Here is a 20842-nt window from a genome sequence, read left to right as displayed (position 1 = left end):
CACGATCCCATAGTGCTTTATGACCACATATTACAGACCATTCGCACTGAAACTTGAACACTTTCAACGCAAAAGAAAGCAGTCGAAGGACAGTTAGGGGACACATAGCGGATTAATTGGAGAGCGGAATAATTTCGCAAATAAGTAAAATTACATTAAAACCATCGAAAAGTGCGTAAAAATGTTTCAACCACAGTTTGGCCTTATCGTTGCGTTGGATGGTTGTGAATCTGGCATTTAGATGGCGCTCGGATCGTTGTCTGCCGTGCATTCCCAGGTAGCATTAGCGTTCTTGTAAATCCTTAACAAGTTACGATCAACGTTAGAACAAAGCAATCGACACGTGGCGTACGTTTTTAACGTTTTGTCTTTATTTGCCCATGATGGTGAGTTGCTTACGCAGTTAGAGATACCTTTACAGCATAATTTTTTTAGCGGTGCATTTCTTACAATAGTTGTATGTATGTGTGCTTGTGGGTCGTTCTTACATGCAGTTCTTCTTCTGTGCTGTACATCGATCATGGGCATGTCATGCGTTGGAACGGCAAATGGGTTGCTCTGTTTGATTGTTTAATATCCGTGTTAGTTAGTAGATCGATATTAGTGTTATTTAAGATTTTACTCAGGTTGTTCGTTTACGGTTGGTAGGTCACGAAAACAACTATCAGGATTACGATGGGATTGTAAACAACAGAGCATCAGCAATCAACGATCGCAATAGAACGAATGAATCGATTCGTTTGAAATAAATAACTTGTAATTTTGTATGTAATACTTTTGTAGCTTAAATACTGGCACCGTCCTGCCTAATGGCGTAGCGGTGGTAAAACAGTAACTTATTAAATTCGCACATATGTATGTGTGTGTGTCGATATTGTTAACCATAATTAATGAACATATATAAGGTGTGCTATCTGATCTTGGAATGCTCCGCTTACACTGCCATTCTCACCGCAAGTGCTTTTGCTTTCATCGTAATATTTGTGTGTATATATATATTTTTAATATTTGTTTCTGCTCCAATACGCTTAGTAAATATTCTCTGTAAGATAGCGCAAGATGGAATGCATACCCTCCCACCAATCGTATCATACAGGTACGCCGGTTGCATCCTATCCCAAAAACCCATCCGTTTTACCGTGCCATCCCGTAGGCAATTCAATATGCTGCTGGTTTAAATATACCTCTCTCAATAAAAATACCATTCACGTATAAGGTTGGAAACTGATATGCGCACTGATGTCTCGCTAGAGATAATAAAGCTTTTGCGTGTAATGTTTACGTTCGTCGTAAAAATTGCCACCGTATTATACTTTATACTATATAAGATTGTTCTGTTTAGTTGTTTGTTTGTTTGTTCATCGCTGCTTGCGGCTATGACATTGCTTGAAGAGACATTGTGGAGAAACTTAAACTAGCCAAGAGTTTACTAAAACGATGAAGCTGAGAACCCAACAGGACCAAGCTTCACCGGGTCAAAAGGGCATGCAAATGAGAGCAAAATTCGTTGTGCCTTGGAATGGTTTTTACGTCACATTTTTCGATTCTTCTGGATTCGTTCAACGTTGCTGTATGTATTTTTGTGTGCATAAAATGGTTTTTTTTGGTTAACTTAAGAATTATTCGATACTTTCGAAAGATATTGTTGGAATCAATAGAGTTCGATATACTAATGTTTTGTTACCATTGTTTTTAATTTTTAAGTCACTGGGACTCGCTTCACTCGTTTCGTACACACGTTACACAGGGATCCAACACTGGTAGCACACTTACAGAACACACACACCAACAGACAAACGGTAGAGTGAGGGAGAGTTGTACAACCACATCCACATGATGGCTATATTATACCTATCATACTATTTGTCGCGTAATCTAGAACCGATGTGTTCCTTCAGGACACTAGACTACACTAGAATAGACATTATAACAGTTGTATAAATGTAAAGTTTCCCTAGAGTTCAAACGCGCTTTCCTGCACATTATGCCACCATTAATACGTTACACGAGATTTCTTCAATAGATGTCGATCGTTTTGTTTCGCTTCTTTTACTCTAGATAGTTTATATGTCCCGCTCGCTTAACTTATGATTAAACAGACACACCGTGCACCAGCTAGAATGTGCGGTGATAGATAGATAGATTATAGTATTAATGCAACTTTGATGTCGCTCGAATGCTCTACCTGATAACAAGCAAATTTTTTTCATTTCTTTCTAGAGGAACAGGAAAAGGCTATACGAAAAACGAGTTCGAAAACAACAACGAGTCGAATGACGCAAGTGGCCGTCAAATGATAATTGCTTAAGATCAAGGTGCGTGTAGTACCTTGGAAATACTAATTCTAGTATTAGTAAGAGTAAGTACACAATATATGCGGGACAAGTGCATATTTATATACCTTGGGACAGTGATCCACGAAAGGAAACGACAGCTGTTTCGATTGGTAAGGTCTTTTCCAAGATGGTGGGTTGATTAAACGAGTGTTCTCTATGCGATTGGGATTTTCACGAGTTTTTTTTACTGATGTCTAAGAATTAGTAGCTAACAACCATGACCAAGGCTTATGGCTTATGGTGCCGCGCGTCTCTGCAACCGATCGTACGCCTTTACGTTTCACATCAAAGTAGCCGTCGACGGTGGCGGCATGTGGGCCGGAATGGCTGAATGGCGTTTTGCTTGAGCTCATGTACAAGGGGTTTGACACTTTGGTCGCTCAGTATCTTAAGTGAAATAGTTCATATGTTTGTAACACTCACATCCTGTGTGTTACTCTTGTAGACATCAATTTCGCCACCGTTGACTCGCGTGTACCAATTTGCTTGATTCAGTCAATGAACTTTTTCTCGCTTTTCTGTTGTCTTTGAAATGATCTTTGTGGTGGCTTAATGTTTAGTACTGGTTTCCGCCATACACGTTACCTTGCGGTGCACCGAACGGATTCTTTGGAGCACCACCAGGCACATCCAAAGCTCCACCGGTCGTCTGATAGGTGCCATAGCCATTATCAACGTTCTGCTGACCGATCTCGTTGAGTCGCGTGCTGGAGAGGGCCCGTGGAATAGGATTGCTTGGAACACCGTGAGGAGCCAGATGGGCCGTCTCTTCTGCGACCTGCAATTTAAAAGGAATATATATGTTTCAATAAAATTGTTTACAGAAAATCGCAAAACTCCTATTCGAACGCTAGACGCACCTGATGAGGATCCTCCGTGGTAGGAATTTCTGAGATGAAGCCTTCATCTTTGCGGTAGAAGTTGATGAACACAAATGCGGCAAGTACCAAAATGCAGATCACGCCATAACCACGGAAGGTGGCCGTTGTACCAAAGTAGGTGACGAACATTCCGCCAATGACAGCCCCACAGCCTCTACCCAATCCGTGATGAAGTCCTTGCAGTACTCCTGTAACGGATGTTTTAAAATTAGTTTCACCTTGAATCATACAATCTGGCACGGTTTTACGGGATCTACTTTACCTTGTGCAGATGATCGTAAGTGTTGGGGTGTATTGTGCGCGATGTACGAACAGCAAGCAGCCCAGACGGCAGCATGAGTGATACCTGTAAAGATAGAGCACAACTTCCAAGTATAATCTTCACCTCATACACACACATACACACACAAGTCACTGAAAAAATCGTGCATACCCTGCATAAACTCGAACGGCAGCACCCACCACGGGTTCTTCAGGTAGGAGATGTATAGGAAGCGAAGAATGTTACCGACCAACCCCAGACAGAGTACCTTCACGTGACCGATCTGTGTGATCAGGCGGAAGCTGAAGAAGTAGGCAAAGATTTCCGAGATATGGTTGATGACCGAGGCGACACCGAACAGTGTTGGCGAACCACCGTAGTCTTGCAGATGCCAGAACAGGAAGGTAAAGATGAGCCCGATACCGAAGCCCATGAACCACGCAACGAACAGGAACGAGGCACACTTGAGATTCTTGAACTGCTTCAGCACCGTTACCCATTCCGGCATTTCGCGTGTAGTTTGGGCAAACATTTTTGTCTGTAAAGCAGGAGAGATGTTAAAGGTCGGTTTATCGGTGGCCGTCAATTAGGTTACCTGGGCACCGAGAGCTGCTGGAGGTGGTGCTGCACTAGCCATCCCTGTTCCGGAGGCCGCAAGCGACGGCAACTGCAGCTGTTGCGCCAGCTGAGCCTGCATTTGTTCCTCGTGCGTCGGTTCTTGTGGTACCTTCTCCACCTGGACAGGTTCTTGGGTCTCCTAGAAAGATACGCGAATGATATTACTTACGTCTATTTTTGCTGAATGTTTACTAACTAACAACATACTTACCGAGTAGTCATATTTGAATTGGATCTGTGTGGCGGAGATCAGGGCCGCTCCCATCAGTACCGAGAACGTGGCAAAGCAGATGGTGTAGTTCTTCTCCTGCTTTTCCGGACCGCACGGATGGTCCGGGAATGCTGTCGAATGGTCCAACGCTATGCCGACAAAGAACATGGCCAATCCCCAACCTAAAGAGCCGAACATACGCTGATGGCCGTATCGATCGGCATCCTCACCGAGGATCGTGATGACGGCTGAATCCGCCAGTGTGATGGCTGGTGCACTAAAGAACTCGCCAATAATGACCAGTAGCAGCAACAAGAAGAACGCTTTTTGAATGTCCTGAAAGCATGAAATATTGTAGTCACAGAAAGACGGATTTTAACACGCTGCACAGAGAATCTCTCGACATACCGCTGTACGATAAACGATCGACGAGAACAACGGCGATACCCAATCGCGATGCAGCTTTTCGTTGAAGTTGTTGGCGTAGCTTACATCCAACGGGGATACTCCCGCAGCTGCAACTGGCCGAGCCGCGCGTTCCACCCTAGAACAGTAACAAACAGTTACTTCACTCCAACTTTCGGTCCAACTCTCCCCAAGTATCTCACCGGGTGAAGGAGCTGTCACTATCCGTGGCATATTTGCCGAAACTGATCTCTTCCAGCATGCTCTCGTCGATGGAGCGCTTCAGAATACGAGGTACTTGAGGTGTTCGGAGCTCGAAATCGGTTGCATTCTTTCGCTCGATACAGCTCGTAGCCGGAGGTTGAATAAAGCCGAGCGGTAGTGTAAAGATAATCCATGCCGCAAGTGACGCCAGCAATAGCATTTTACCTTTTTTACAACTGCAACACAACAGTGAGTTTATTCTACGTTCTACGACAAAAACATCTTCGTGTCCAACACTTACCGATCAGCGTAACTACCCCAGAATGGAGCCGAGAGGAACTCCACAAACGGACGCGTACCGATCAGTAACCCACACTGACCAGGATTCATACCCATCTGCTTAAAGTAGACACCCATCAGCGGAAACAGTGAACCGAAGGCGGAGTAGAAGAAGAAGTAAAACGTCTTCACTGGCAGCAGTTCCTGGTCGACGGATCCGAACACCATCTCCAGTATGTCCGACTTGCCCCGGATCTTGTGTGTCGATTCCTTCGCCTGGGGGTATCTACAAAAACGAGAAGCGATTGTACGGTTGCAGTTGTTGCAGGGTTGGGTTTTTTGGGGTCTGATTCATTGGCCCCAACGCTGGGAACGTACAGTGTAGGGTCTACCTCACCCATGGCCTCCGGGTCAACCATCGGCCGTGCGACACCCTGTGGACGCATCGGAATTTCTTGCTGCGGTTGCTGGTCGTATCCATTGCCACCGTACCCTCCACCGTAGTCGTTCGAGAAGGGTTGCATGGTTGACACTAGGGGGACGCCTCACGTCGTCACTAATCGGAACGATCAATAATTTCTTCCAATTGAAGGAAAGTATTTGGGGTGCTACCAGGGGTGTCGATTGTTTTTTTTTTTCGGAATATCACGTTCCAAGGTACCGAGCCTGCACACGAATTTCCGTTGTTTTTGTTTGCGCTTTCAGGCACAGGTTGTACGGGTTATGCTGCTCCAGGTCACCTAGTCACGGATTAGAGCCCACACCTACACACGCACCGCACCACTCACAAGGGCATCGATTTCTTTTCCCGTTAGGATGAACACTTTCGCCCCTACCGAAACGTTCGTTTACATGAATGACATAACGCATGTAAGCTGACACCAAATCCGCCCGACCTGGATGGTCAAGTTGTTCTGGTTTGTGCTAGTTTGAAAGCACTTCCGTAAAACTTCTACACTTCACAGATGAGTAGTGAGATGGTCGTTTCCACTATGGAAAGCCTCCCAACGAATGCTAGGGAAGTGAAAGCTGTTTGTTCTCCAGCAAGTATGCTCTAGTCCTTTAGAGCTCTATCGTGAATACTATCGCGAATGGAAAACCTCCAGTAGTCGGCTAATTTTCACAGAATAAACTTTTCCTTCGCATCACCACACAGCCATCATCCACGAAAGCTCCTGCACGGGACACACCAGTCTTAACGCTCGCGACCACTACGCTGACGACGGTCACAACTGTTAGGGAGAGATTCGGGAGATAATCGATATCTTACAAGAAAAAGTTCAACTCAAATCTCCTCCTCTGGGTGAACGAGAGACAGCGTACACCATTTGACCGTTACGCGGTGGACCTGCGCAATGGCCCGTTTGGGCATGGAATTCCGTCACTCTGGGAAGCTTTGGCTCACGGTGACAGCTTGCGGGTGCGTTTGTATGAGCCGTTACAAGTGCTAGAGTCAATCAACAAAAATGGCTATTTCGAAATGCATTCCATTCCAGAACTTACCTAATATCCTGGTCAATGAAAATGGGAAGCAGGAAGTGAACCGTTGCGTCACTCGTTTCGATTTCTTTCACCATACGTTTTAGCCGATTTCGAACTTACACACACTCGTTCCCACAGGAAGTACAAATCTTAAATTAGGTATATTTATTCCACTTATACGTTCTTCTACCATCTACAGCTATGGGGTACCAGAAAAATAGATGAATTAATTCTGTCGCATTTCGTGTTGCCCTCCGGACCATGCCTGACGAACAGTATGCAAGGCATTATAGTTCAAGACATTAACTCCGAGCGTGAGTTCAAAGAGTGGAAGAGTTCTGGAAGAGTTAATAGTGTTGCACAGGCTTCGACACATGAGCGGATGTACGACTCCCTTCCCACCGTGATGTCTGCAGTTTTATATCAACAACATATTCTTAAGATAGTTCATATATGCTGATATCACAGATAATTTATTCTCGTATTGCGTTCCGTTTTGCATGCATCCTGTTTTCTTCGCCCGTTGCTCTGTCCTGCTATGCTAATGTCTTTCAATCGTGATTTACTTGTGGTTAGTGATTCACACATGCAGCTTACGCTCGTTCAGTGTACTTTACTTTATTTGCGCACAGAAAACTCGTATCGTTATGCTGCTTTGCTAACACACAAAAACATATCAAACAAAAGGGGTGCGGCCACAAACAGCAAGCCTAACGCGATCCGTTTTCTGCATGGATGGACAGTTACCGTACCGTGTGGACAGTTGCGTACAGGTTTGTCGTTAATGAGGAGTGTAAAATTACAAATCTAAATAAAACTTATGGACTTCCTGTCTCGTTCGGGCGACTCTTTCCCATGAAGGTAGGAAGAGTATGGCATGGTAGGAACTACTGCTGTATGTTTAAATATTGATGAAACCAGAAGTCTTGCATTTTAAAGACGTACCTGCAGTCAACCCCGAGTCGAATGTCTTTTAGTTCAATCAGCTCTTCTACACCTGTCGGAATGACGGCTTACGTTGGACCCTTGCTCAGTCTCTCGAAACGTTACGCAAAATTGTAACGCATGTAACAGCTAGTGGGAATATTGCTAACATACATGGAAGCAGATTAAACGGTGCAGTTTGTATGTACGTTGGCTAGATCCTAAACATGGCTGATAATTGATTTTATAAGCAATTGTATCGCCAGAACATTCTAGAACAATTTTGATACATTAGTTGCTATAAGTGTGCAGCAAAAGCGAATGTATGCAATTCATAATTTTATCCTCTTGTTTTTAGAAATTGATTCCCATTCCCTATTTTAAACGGTTGTATGGTGAAGTATTAAAAGAAAAAGTGTGCTAACAGGATCGGCTTAAGTCAGATGAAGAGTGTTTAAAAAAATTCACTATTGTATCTTTTTCATGTATGCTTGTTCCGGGTTTTGCCTTGCTTAACCAAACATTGCTTCGCGCAGGTAAAGACCGTTGTTGACACTTCTTAAATTATACGATTTAAACCATCTGTTCAAATAACGCTATGGATGAGCAAAATTTGCAATCATTCTCTACTACCTAGCGATGTGCTTAGCTCGAATGCAGTATGCAGTAATTAAGCCAAGACCAGCCAAGCCAAGATTATTGATTGCATAAAATATTAACTAATATGAGAGCCTATTGATGAAATAGCACCGAGTTCATTTCCTTACAGGCTTATCCTTAAAAGTGCGAGTGCCGCTGTAGGATATCGTGATGGAGATCAGCAATCAATCAATTGCCGCTATGGCGTATTCGAAAGACTGTTTGCTTTCTTCCACCAATGCAAGATGCTTCAGCTTGGCATGATAAGATGCTTCTGTTTTATGTTCGATTAGAAGCTTCTCACTCGCTCTGTGTACCGCAGGCACAGTATCGCCGGCACTGTAGCGGTACACTAACGTACTTTAATAAAGGCAAATATTAGAATAATAATAGATTAATCCTCGGTTTGCAGGCTAGCCGATCCACACTAAACTTTCTGCGAGTCCTTCTTAGCGGCACGTTGTTTTTCCCATCGGTTCACAATGGCCAGCGGGTAGCAGAGAATGGCCGACAGTGTGATAAGAGCACCGGAAATGTAAAACGAAGCATCATAGCTGCCAGTCAGCTCGGTAAAGTATCCTATAAAGAGAGTAACGTCGTAGTTAGCAAAATTTTTCCTTACGAAGCGCAGAAAGGGGTTTAAAATACTAACCTGCTATCGGTGCACCAAGGAACGCAGCAATGCCCTGGAACAGGCACAAAATACCGAAGGCGTTGGTGAGCTTTTCCAGTCCCATCAGATCGACCACCAGAATTGAACGTAGCGCAGAGAAACAAGCTGTAAAACCGAAAGCAAGTTTGTTAGATGAGCTGTACTACGACTAGTTTGTACCGAATAACATACCTATTGCAAGTCCAAAGATACCCGCGTACGTAAACTGGTAAGCTTCGGTAATGTAGATACCACTGATCATTGTCGCTATGCCTCCCAGCGTGATTGCAGCATTGTTCAAATGCAGTGCGTTGATATTCTTGAAGGATGTCAGCAATCCGCAGACCACCCTAGCAATTGTGTTGGAAATACCTGTTGGATAAATGCACTTTGTTAGCCCTCGATCACAAGAGAACGCAGCTATTAACTTACCGATAGCCGAAACGATAAACGTAGACACCTCATCTGCCATTCCACCGGCCACGGCACGTTGCTTGACGTACAGGAACGGAACGAAAAAGCCCATCATCGTAAGGAACCCGCTGAAGGCTAGCATCATGAATGAGGGTGACTTCAGTAGCGACATATCCAACATAGTAGCCAGTGTACGGCGGACCGCTTCCGGACATACCATGCACTGTTCGGTTTCCGTTTCCTCAACATCGGCCTGTGTCGGCAACCGCGTCACAGACATATGGTAACCGAGGGACGTTTGCGACTTGTACTGTGGAATTCGTGCAAGGGAGCCGGTGAAGAAGATATCGTCACGATACATTGGGCGAGCACCGTCGTTCAGCGTTCTTCGTGAGCCATGCCGCGAGTTGGCCGGTTCGTTCGGTCGTCGTCCAGATACGGTATGCCGGCGAGTCGATGCCGTCGTGATTGTGGCAGCTTGCTGCTCCGGTGCCGTTAGCAGTGTCCCATTCTCTGTCTCTTCCTCGTCCGCCTCACCGACAGGATTCAGTTCATGGTGTGCCGTAGCGAAACCGTGCGCATGAATCGTATCGTCCGGTGTCATTTGTCCGGCGAGGCGTTTCTGGATCTTCTCCAGCTTCTTGGTGGTGCTTTGCAAATTGTGACTAACCAGCTGACCGGATGTGTGCGATGGTCGGCGATCGAGATTGTGCCCACTGCCCTGACGGAAGATCTCGGCAGCGGTCGGATACTGGTAGTTCGGGTTCGCTCCCATCCACGTGTTGTGCGAACTGTTTGGCATCGAGTAGGCGTAGCGTCCTTCAGGCAAAGGTCTTGTGTAGACGACCGGTAAGCCCTCGCCCAGCAGGATACCCTTATCCGCCGGGGTATCATCGGTTTTGGTAGCGGTTACCTCGGTCGGTTGGATCGGCCGGAAAATAGCACCGCATGCGATGCAAAACAGGATAATGGCCGCCTGTGCAACAAGAGCGCTGCGCCAACCAAGCGACTCGATTAGCATCGCGTTTACGGGAGAGAAGATGAACGTACCGACTCCCGAACCACACAAAGCGATACCCGTCGCGACCGCACGCCACTTTTCGAAGTAATATCCGACGGTGATGACCGAAGGTACGTAGATGAAACAGAATCCAACGCCACCAACAAACCCGAACGTTATGTACAGGAACACTATGCTTGTGGCGTACTGCGACGCGAAGAATCCTAGGGCGGCCACAATCGAACCGATGATCGTCACGATCCGGAAACCCCAACGGTTAGCAAGTGCACTAACGAACGGACCGGTCAGCAGGTAAAACCCACTCAGCAACGAGCTGACCAGGGCCACTTCCGCCTCACTAACACCGAACTCGTCCCGTATCGGGCCCAAGAAGCTGCCGACGTTCATCACGATACCGTCCACGATCACGTTGCAGAAGAAGGACGCCACCATTACCAGCCATCCCCAACCACCGTCCGGTGGTACGATCAGTGTGGTTGTGGGTGGATCCTCCTTGTCCTTTGCCGTCTCACCATTACCGTTGGCGGGCAAAAGTTTTCCGGTAGCACCATTCTCCGCTTCCGGTTTGGTGGTCAACTCGATCGTATTCTGTGGCGGCATCTGAAGATGAGAATGAAGAGCTGGTTGAATCTTAGCACGGGATATTATTGTAGTTAGTGTTCCCAGCAAAAAGATCCCTACCAATCAACCTTAAATGGCTTTAATAGTTTTTAGTACGTTTTTAGTACAGGACAATGTTTCTTAACCACATGTACATAACTAAAACTCGAACGTCTAAATCGGTATGGGGACAGCATCTAGACACACTTTCCGATGAATATTTAAATTGGTCCGCCTCCGTTTGATTCCTGCCGTGGGCTTCCGACTTCGGTATAATATTACGATTGCAAACATGCCCATATCAATCGTCTGTTTCACCACTCCTGTTTCACTTTCACCTGAGTCATGACTTATCGAAGTCTGTCGCAATCGAGGTTGTATCGGAATTAGGAACGAGTCACCCCAAATAATCAAAAAACTCGTGATCATCCGGTTAACCCTATACCTTCCGCGGTGCGCCATACTCTCGAGCGGCTTCACGTGACGATGTGATTTCGCATGAGACAAGCAACATTGATTGGCATCGAAGAGGTGGTTTCTTACACTTATTCTTCCGATTCAAGAATACACACACACTCATACATTGGTAAACCTGGCGCTAGATATATTATACCCGGAAAGACTCGTACGTTTGGGGCACCATGGTTTGCGATCGTTCAACTTCGGTAACTCTTCGGTAACACGTTTACATTTTGCGTCTCCCATTTGGCCCCTAGGATGCGGTACAACTCGTTTGTACATATTGTTTATCTTATCGTCCAATGCGGTGAAGGTAGCCGACCAAAAAACGTGCTCCATGTGGACCATGGAACGGAGAAAAGGGGTGGGTGCTTCTTAATACATATAATTTTTAAGATAAAAAAACACCAGCCCTACCTCCACAACTTCGCGTATCCACTGCATGCTACACACCGCGTACGAGCCTTCGTTTTGGTGGATTTTTAATTTTTTTGTCTGCATCATACGTTTTGGGGTGAACTTTATTTGCCCGAATGCGGCCGTTCACGCTGGTGGCGTTGTGCGCCGTTAACTGGCGTCACAGGGAAGTCGTGCGTAACCGATATCCCATGACTGCTACCGGTTTTTACATTAGGTACTGGGTGTTTGATTATTGTTTCGATTGATCGCCAAGAAAGCAAGACTAGACCAAAAATTAACCATGTTGAAACACAACCACACAACAAAATGAAGGATGATTTATCAAACCACCATTCAATATTGAAGATCGGCGAAAACGAAGTAGTCTGCACTATCTACTAACCGAATTCCCTTGGGGGTTTCCCCATCAAATGACACGATCTTGCTGATCTTGACACTCCACTCAAGCACACAATTCACTGTCCAATAATTCATAACCCCTTTTCGCTAGGATCGCACTATTAGCTGTTCGAAGCAGAAAAAAAGGAGCCAACAATCGAAGAAGCAACCGAAGCGCCGCCATTCACCAGACATTTGCCGGCCGCCAAATATGGTCAGCACATGTACAATTTTTGGTCCGCGCCTCTCTCCAAATACAGAAACAAACACGTTATGGATGGCACTTTTTTTCAGACAACCGTGTGGGCGCGTCGGACAATGACAGGAAAAGCTGGAATTGACAATGAAACTGTGGGTAAGCATTGCTCTACCGAAAGAAACCCTCCCTTTGGTGCGTTTCGTTTTCTCGGAAGCTCCATTTAGAAGGGTGCACACCCACATATGGCAATATGACTACATTTTCGTTGGGTTTCTTTTACTTTTCGGAAAGTATTAAGGGAGAATGCGAGAGAGATAGTAATCATACAACCTGAGTGGGAACAATATCAAAAGTTTCCATCGTATCATTAGCGAAAGATTTATACAATTTTCCAAACGCATCGTGCACCGGGCTGAGAGTTTGTTATTCAACACCATCGCTAACGATCAGCGAGTGCAGCCAGCCATGTATGGCGGTCTGTTTTTGGACAACTCGGGAACACGATCAGTATACAACAATATAATGCATTAGAGCTTTAGATACGAGGCTACACAAAATGCTTCACATCATGCACATACCGACCGGTCCGTGGAAAACGGGCCGATCGTCGATGATCACGTCCAACAAACTGTACCAGCAATACCATCGAACGTTTGTGGAACGATTGTGCGAATTACAATGCTGGCCCGAGGACTCGTTCGACCACTTTTCGCTACCCAACATCTTTGAGGTCTGTGTGTTTCCATTGCTCGCACGTCCTCTCTCTCTCTCTCTCCATCAATTGGCCTCTTCAGACGGTTGTTATTTGCGCACACATAACTCGCCGTCTCAAAGTCAAGGTCATACCTTGGGAGTTGCTGTACCGAACGGGCACCGTAGGCTCTGTAACGTGTTGTTGGTACGCCACGCTTGGAAAGTGTTTGCAGATGGAATGCGTGATAGTACTACGACTAGCGGCTAGTGATGGCGCACCTGGCTGTAGGTCATAGCACTCCAGCATTGGAGCTGCCGGGCCAGATAAAGGAGAGGAGGACACGGGGTGACTAGCTTGCCGGAGACCGGTTCCAAAATGGTTGAACAACAAGCGCAAAGCTAATGACGTAGCCGCGACGCAGAAGTTATTAATGGATACTAAGCAGGAGATCTTCTTACGCATCTGGCGACAAGAACTGGAGCGACATCAGAACTAACCTCAGACCTGTACGATTGGTTGTTGGGTGAAGCAAGGCTAACGCTATTTTCGAGGGTCGACATTTGATCAGCCAGCTAATCCGTTACAGTGACATGTGAATGTTCTAGAATGTTTTGTGTTTTGCTGGCTGGCCTTCCCGCCGTAGGCAATCCTGATCTATCAGGACAGGATTATCAATGTTTGGAATGTATTAAATGTGCACCATTAACGCTCGCGAATGATTATTGTTGCAGAATCGTTGCACGGATAGCAACGTGGTGTGCCGATCGATGCAGGGTGAAGCTGAATCTGGGAAAAAGGGTGCGAAACACTCCATTATCAGCATCAGCGTACTTTTGAGGGAGCGCCACTCGCAGGTTCGCTTATCACTGATCAATATCGGTTCGATGGTGCATAGTGCAAGACACAAAACGTGCCTAGTAGCCCTGGTGGCTACTACAGTGAACTGCTGACCGCTACTGCTACATTGCTGGTGCTGGTGGTGCTGCCGTTTCGCCACTTGCCAGCGAAGGGAAAGTGAAGCTCACGGTCTAGGTCTCGACGAGGCGCCTCACTTCGTACCCAGAAGGCCAAACGAAGTGTTATGCTGCACGCGAGGGAAGTAACAGTCGTGAATGCTACACTAATTGTCTACAGCTCCGGTACCCTGACTCCTCTGCCACTATGGATGTTCTAGACGAGACCCTTTGGTGGAGACGTACTTCATGGTACATTTAACACAATTTGAAGTTCATAACGGAACGGTTTAAATTAGTTGTAAGTCGTTTTGATATTAGTTAGCACCTCAATATTTTGTTTTAAAATTAATTTTCGAGTTTTTCATAGCATTCTGAATGTTCGATGATACTTTCCCGATTCCTACGAAAAACGACCTTTTCTCAGTAAGCTCCACTTTGCACAGCTGTGTCGTTCACTGACATTATGTTTTTGAGCGTCGTCATTCCTCATTTCGTGTGGTTCCATTTCACAACCATTTTTTGGTGGTAAATATGGAGTCTCGATACGAACAGAACCGAAAGAGCCAATTTGGAAAGAATGTCCAAGTCGCTTCGACTCATACACAAACAAACAACCCTGACCCATGCATTCACACAATACCTCTCATTGTACATGAATTTTCATCACAGTGTCTTTACAACGTCTATTAAACTTCCGTCCTGTTTTCTAACCGCCACACCACGCATCCATGGCATATCGGCACTCAGCACACATATCACACACGTTTCTCGCATCCCGTAGCAGACGATTTACGCACGTTGTAGAAATCTTGCATGTCTGGTTCAAAGACTGAACGGCCCAAAAACCAAAAGAAGAAAAAACACACACACAGAAGTAACGAAAAATACACTCCCCTGGCATAATCGGGCCACCCAGCATATGGTAAATAAACTTACCACGCTGCTGTATCAGCAAAAGTGGCTGCTTCTGACGATCGTTCGAAAACCGGCGCGCGTGTAGCGTTGTGGTTTATTTTTTGGGACGCTTGCTGTCGTCGAACTTTCTGGAGGTTAAACTTTCGCCTTCCAAAATCGACACGATCACCAAAAGAAAAACTAAAATTCCGGATTAAAAAAAAACAGAACAAAAAATGATGGTGGCGTAGGCGCTCGTCGATCGATCACAACACTACGAACCACTGTGGGTGAGAAAATATCGGTTTTTGTACGGCGTTTTATTTCAAATGCACTGGGGCGGAATGGTGTGTGTGTGTGTTTTTTTTTATTGCAAAGCTGTTTTAAGCCCCCAAAAGCTTGACACTCGTTTGGTATTTAGAATAACTTTCTTCTACAAGCGATCACTAAGCGACGTGCGTCCGGTGATGCGCTAAACCCATGATAATGCTGAACGCCTAGTAGCATTAGACTAAAATAGGCAAGATCGATCGGGGGCGATAGAAGATGGAATTTAGTTCTTCTATGCGTTACCCATCCAAAACACGTTTCGGGGCGTGCTTTTAACGTTCGATCTGTTTTCGGTACATGTCCGCTGCATTCGTACGCTTATGTGGTCCGCTCTAATCGCACCGACACCAGTTCTGCTTTTACAAATTCACCAACCACAGGAATGCGCCAAGTCGAACGATGTGTTTTTGTTTTACATCCAGAAAAGTAGAACGAAATAGTGTTTTCAATCATCTATAAAACGTTGAACTGAACGCACTTAACATAATGCACTACTAGTCGAAGCAATATCTGTGGTTTTGCTAACACACGCTTAGTAATCGTAACATTATTTCACTCTTACAACAAACGCGTAAGATAAGCCGAACCACCTAAAACCCGAACCTGCCCCATTGATAAAACATTCACATGGACTGCTTTTTATTTTAAATTTGTTCTAACACCTTCCATTCGAACTGCTTTACCAGCATTCTTGGGCATAGAATTGGATGAATTATGCAGCACTATCATTGAAAGTTTCAATGCTTTAACGTTTCCAAAAATCTTATCAAAAACGAACACGATCTACACGAAAGCAACAGTTTCATGCACACTATGGGTAGATCGGTGACTTAAACGCACTAGTCACGAGTTAGTTGTTTTAGTTTTGCTTCACTGACACAAAATTCGAATAACACATTAAACTACATCATTTTGCATGATGCAAAAATTACGAACGCACACACACACGTAGACCAACCTTTTTTTCAAAAGAGAAAACACGATCGCGATCGTACACAAACCTCCAAAAAAGCGAAACAACGAAAAGAGCTCAAAAGCGACCGGGAAAATTTGTCGGACCGCGTAGCAAACGAACGGCGGTGATGTTGCTTCGCTGGCGGCCAAAACCGAAGTGCGACGACGGCATGATCTGCCCATTCTAAAATGGTACAGCGTGAGATTAACGTGCGTTCGATGGGCCGGCCGCGCACGCACACACACCGATCCTTGGGCTGGGTTGCGTGGTGCTGCCGAGCGTGAGTGTAGTGTGGCTGGCCCCTGTTGCAAATGTGCGCTATGTTGAATTAATCAACAGTTTTACTTATGTTGTTTTCTTTTCTTCGCTGCCGTTTTCCATTTCGTTTGGTGGCCGGCGTGATTATGATCGGTGTGCATCTTGTGTTGATTGTGTGTTTCGATTTTCTATCCGCAGCTAATTAAATGGTTTAAATGTAGCTGCAATAGACAAAAGTGTCTATTGTTATTTTGCCTGTGGTTGAATTTTATCAATGTATTTAATACTGTCCAGAGCTGTAGCGTAGTATGTTTTCATAATTAAACCAACTAACTTTGTGTAATAGTGACGCAAGTGACTTTCATGTCTACTTGCGCAATGATATTACTAATTTGTAGCATCAAAGATTGGGTGGCGATTGAAGAGGCATATAATTTAAGTTTTAACTAGTACACGGAAAGAAATGGACGCCATATGCAAAACAGGAATGAAATCGCAATTGAGTCCAATTAATTAATTTAATAACTATTTTTTCTTATTAAAAAATAACTTCAAACGACTGAATAGATGAACTTTTACCACTTACTTTGCCACAAAATTATTAAATAAATACCTAATAACATTTCCCCAATTTTAGGCTCCACAAATCCGCCCCATTTAAGGGAAGGTGCAAATTGTGGGTTACAAAGCTGTTGATACCCTCGCCCTTGGACAGCAGGCTGGAAGTGTGAAAGTTCCCCCAAAAACATTATTGCAAAATATCAGAGGAAGCAGCAGCGTTCTGCGCGCCAACCGTGAGCTTGCAAATTATCATCACCATCATCATCAACAACAGCGGCATTAGAGGAATGCGGTTCGAGCGCGACCGACGAACGAAAACAGGAAAGTGCAACATAAGACAGCGAGAAATGCGAATGAGAAGGAAAACGGAAAACTGAAGATAGCGAACGCAAAGCGTTTCAGGCTCCTCTATTGGCGGCGAAGCAAGAATGTTACAAGTTTTGCGTTGTCAATATGTATCTGTGTATACACACGGTTTGGATTGGGTAGCTGAGGAAATGGTGGTTGGAAGGAAGATGCCAATCGTGCGGCGTTGTGCCTTGAATGAGAATAAGCCGATCGAACCGGCGCCCGTTCCTGGAAGGAACACGGGGGTGGGTAGAAAATTCGCGGACGGTCAAGTGGACAGAGGCACAGAGGGAAAACTGTGCAAAAGACTGGCCAAAGAACGGACGTGGGAAGAAAACCGACCAAAAGATAAAAGCGATAAAAGCTGTAAGGAAACGCACATTGCGCCATCGTGCGCCGAGCGGACCAAAACAGAGAGAAATGAAAACCGAAAACGAAACCGAACCGGACAAACAAATCTTACGAAACGGCTTTTGCGAGGCTTTGGCGCATCTATACTTGGCCGCCGGTGTTGTTTAGTTATTTACATTACATTGACTTATGTTGCGTGTTGCACATTGCCACATACCATTCATTCAGCATTTGTGTTGCGTTGGGCTAGCATGTCACATGGATCGGTTTTATGTACTGTGGACTTCATTCAAACTATGTTTATTGTTATCGTTGGATTAAGCTTGTAACATATTAGCATATTTTCTTGCTTATGTTAAGTAATAATAACAATAATAACAATTATAACAAAGTTTATTAAACAAGCTGCTGCAAAACACGGATGCAACTTGTTGCATTGTGTCACCGGTGCAAAAATTTCACAACAAAAAACGCTTCCTAAGAACCTCAACCAACCATCTCGAATAATCTTCCCAGCGGCGAGAGAGTACGCAAACAATGATCCTCGGGCGCCGTCCACCGACCTCATTCATATGCCGCGTTTGTGCAAATTGTATCTTATGCCACGTTTTTTCCGTTCATCTTCTTCAGCGGTGATCCGTTTTGTGCTTCTTTTTTTTATTGCTATCCTTCTCAGTCCCTCAGTCCCTAGGTCCGCATGAGGAAGGTACCGCAGAGAAATACCCAGAATCGGAACTTGTCTATTTTTAAGTGTACCTTTTTTTTGCGCTTCGTATCATCTCAAGCCTCGGAGGCCCAAACCTGTCATGGAAAAGTACTCGGATACATTCCAACCGTCAGGTTCTTCTGGGCTCTAGGGTTCGGACAGGATAAAGTGAGGCCGAACGAAATCCCACACACTGCACATGCAGTTTTTTTTCAATGTTTTGTTTTTTCCCTATTGGCCCTTTGTTTCTATTCGCCTGTTTATTGGTTTTGCTTTCGTAACGTGCCACATGTGTTTCACCGATTTGCTAGTAGCAGTGTGTGGCAGCAGAAGAAGAATCTTCGGTCACTGCTTGGCTAGGAGCTGGCGAATGGCGTGCAAGTGCAGCTGCAGTGCCTTTGTGTTCCGCGTGCTGCAGTCTGCACGCGGCATCTATTTTTGTTCCGAACGTGTGACACGCATACGCATCGCGATGCGTAGTGTTTGTGCGGGTCGAGAGATTCAGTGTTAGCACTAAATTTAGAAAAATACGGCCAGAGGTGTTTGTGAGTGTTGTATGTGCAACTTAAGAATGAAAAGGGAAAGTTAATATGGGATTTTTGCTCCTAAATGATTGTGTCCAGTGCAGATTTAAAAAGTTCTTTAACTCAAAGAGCCAGATTACTATAACAATTTTAAAGTTGCTATAAATAATTGCTGTAAAAAAATATTAACCACATCTGCTCGTTTGTTTTATGCATCGCATCAATACAGCGTTTAAAGCGTTTAAAGCGTAATTATCGTACTTGAAAAAGGCACCAAAAATAGGCCGAAAATAAATCATCCCCTGCGACTAGAGACACGACGCAGTATGTTTCTTGCTATTTGCTTCCGTTGGTTCAGCATTCGGTTTGATTGCATTGGAAACGAAACGAACTGCAAGGCTTAAGCATAATTGCTTCTTTTATGTTTATACTCCCTTAATTCAGGTACCAAAAATGGGAATCTCTACCAACTTGGGCTTGAACGAGAATGATTGTATTCGAATACGGTAAAGGAACCATTTAACACTTTACACTGCTATTAATCTCTTTTCTCAATCAAGCTACATTTTAAGCTAATTGACCATGAAAGTGCTGTTAACGTGTTAAACAAATTTGTATTCATTCGTTTAACAGACCTATTAATCAATGCATTTCCATAGTAGGATTTCGAAATTCGACAGCAGCTACTTACTCTGAGCCTTAATTCTCGCTCACCTTTCAATGACTTATCAGGTTGACGGATTTTCGAAAAAAAGGAAGTTTATACCTTGAACAAATAAACGAACAATACCACAGATTGCTAATTTTAATTCACAGCCAAACATAAATCACTTAGCAAAAACTCGCAAAAGACCTGTAACGGCGGAAGCAAACATTCCTACCACAATTAACCGGAAACTGTGAGACACCGTCAACTCTCGCAATGCGTATGTAAAACAAATGTTTCGTCGTGGTTTTGGCGCGGTAGCACAAATCAGCATGTTCGAGTCATCAACCGTATTGGTGGGTTTGTGCTGAGTTTTGGTACTAATTTGACAAACAAACAACTGTGTCGTACATGTGTCACAAGCATAGCGTAAGTAGTAACAGGTTTGCGTTCCTTCTGGCACGATCATTGTATGGGATATCGCGCGCACAGAAGTAGTGGCTGTTCCAAACAGTATCCAAAAACTTACACCCAATTACGTCAGAAATTCTTCAGTAAAGGGATTTTTAGCGTAATAATATAAATCTCCTAACTGTGAGTGTGCCCCTGTTGTACTAAACATAAAGTATCGTTGTACTAAAACAAGAAAACAGCCACACTGCCTGCTCCATACCGCCACTGTGACGTTCAATTGCAACTTATTAATGTGGCACGAACGGAGCACACAAAGATCTTGATCCAAATCTGTTCCTGCCCGGTTCTATGTCAAGTTTATTAAAGTGAAGCTGATAGTACGCTCGCGCGTCACTATCGCTGTGGCCTATCTTCCGACTACCTGCCTGATTTATGAGTGAAATCAAACAAAAATGAAAGTAAAACGCCCAGCGACTGAATGCACAATCTGCTACCAAGAAGTTGGTCTTGGAAAATGCTTCATTCGCCGCTAATTACCACCGTCTCAGGGGGAGGTCTACGGGTGCACAAACAACGCACAACAATATCAGTTTGCTTGCAACAGCTCAGGGTACGGTTACGGTGACTTTTACAGTGCCACCCAGCATTGTCTAACTGGGCGAAAAGGAATCCCAAAGCTAACGTAGCGATGATAAGAGGGACCGCCGCTCACCGAACGAATCTGAACTCATCTTCCCATTATCACTAACCGGGGCGATCTTTCCGCATCGACGAATCGGGTCAGCTGACCAGCAGCTTACAGCTCGCGCCCCTAAAACACA

The 20842-nt window shown here is 44.8% G+C and overlaps 2 protein-coding genes across 9 annotated transcripts; both read right to left on the bottom strand.

The window, feature by feature from the left end:
* Positions 1–373: 373 nt before the first annotated feature.
* On the bottom strand, positions 374–6496 carry LOC118504319 (major facilitator superfamily domain-containing protein 6). The gene is made up of 10 exons (XM_036038645.1): positions 5575–6496; positions 5219–5482; positions 4917–5153; positions 4717–4852; positions 4309–4644; positions 4075–4236; positions 3651–4017; positions 3480–3563; positions 3197–3405; positions 374–3114 (listed from the first exon to the last, which is right to left on the bottom strand). Exons 1-10 carry the CDS (start codon positions 5718–5720, stop codon positions 2893–2895), a joined length of 2163 nt encoding a protein of 720 aa, XP_035894538.1. The 5' UTR covers positions 5721–6496; the 3' UTR covers positions 374–2892.
* Positions 6497–6820: 324 nt separating this feature from the next.
* On the bottom strand, positions 6821–16460 carry LOC118504317 (monocarboxylate transporter 9). Of its 8 annotated transcripts, none has more exons than XM_036038639.1 (6): positions 16217–16460; positions 14971–15129; positions 9326–10928; positions 9086–9265; positions 8894–9019; positions 8669–8820 (listed from the first exon to the last, which is right to left on the bottom strand). In XM_036038639.1, exons 3-6 carry the CDS (start codon positions 10926–10928, stop codon positions 8669–8671), a joined length of 2061 nt encoding a protein of 686 aa, XP_035894532.1. In that variant the 5' UTR covers positions 14971–15129; positions 16217–16460. The 8 variants fall into 8 exon arrangements, with proteins under 8 accessions (XP_035894529.1, XP_035894532.1, XP_035894533.1 ...); XM_036038640.1 differs by having other exon boundaries at positions 14971–15212; positions 16260–16460; XM_036038641.1 differs by having other exon boundaries at positions 16260–16460.
* Between the last annotated feature and the right edge of the window lie 4382 nt (positions 16461–20842).

The sequence above is a fragment of the Anopheles stephensi genome, chromosome 2 (genome assembly GCF_013141755.1).
Source record: "Anopheles stephensi strain Indian chromosome 2, UCI_ANSTEP_V1.0, whole genome shotgun sequence".
In the NCBI taxonomy this organism is placed as follows: Eukaryota; Metazoa; Arthropoda; class Insecta; order Diptera; family Culicidae; genus Anopheles; species Anopheles stephensi.
This window is presented reverse-complemented; position numbering and strand designations above follow the sequence as displayed.

What these genes read in the sequence shown, in the direction of transcription:
- LOC118504319 (XM_036038645.1), bottom strand. Translation starts at nt 5,720, where the DNA reads ATGCAACCCTTCTCGAACGACTACGGTGGAGGGTACGGTGGCAATGGA. An exon ending in TGGGGTAGTTACGCTGATCG is followed by an intron (nt 5,154 to 5,218) that starts GTAAGTGTTGGA and finishes GTTGTGTTGCAG; the next exon opens with TTGTAAAAAAGGTAAAATGC. An exon ending in CGATCGTTTATCGTACAGCG is followed by an intron (nt 4,645 to 4,716) that starts GTATGTCGAGAG and finishes TCATGCTTTCAG; the next exon opens with GACATTCAAAAAGCGTTCTT.
- LOC118504317 (XM_036038636.1), bottom strand. Translation starts at nt 11,508, where the DNA reads ATGAGTGTGTGTGTATTCTTGAATCGGAAGAATAAGTGTAAGAAACCA. An exon ending in AGTATGGCGCACCGCGGAAG is followed by an intron (nt 10,929 to 11,373) that starts GTATAGGGTTAA and finishes TCTCATCTTCAG; the next exon opens with ATGCCGCCACAGAATACGAT. An exon ending in GTTTATCGTTTCGGCTATCG is followed by an intron (nt 9,266 to 9,325) that starts GTAAGTTAATAG and finishes TTTATCCAACAG; the next exon opens with GTATTTCCAACACAATTGCT.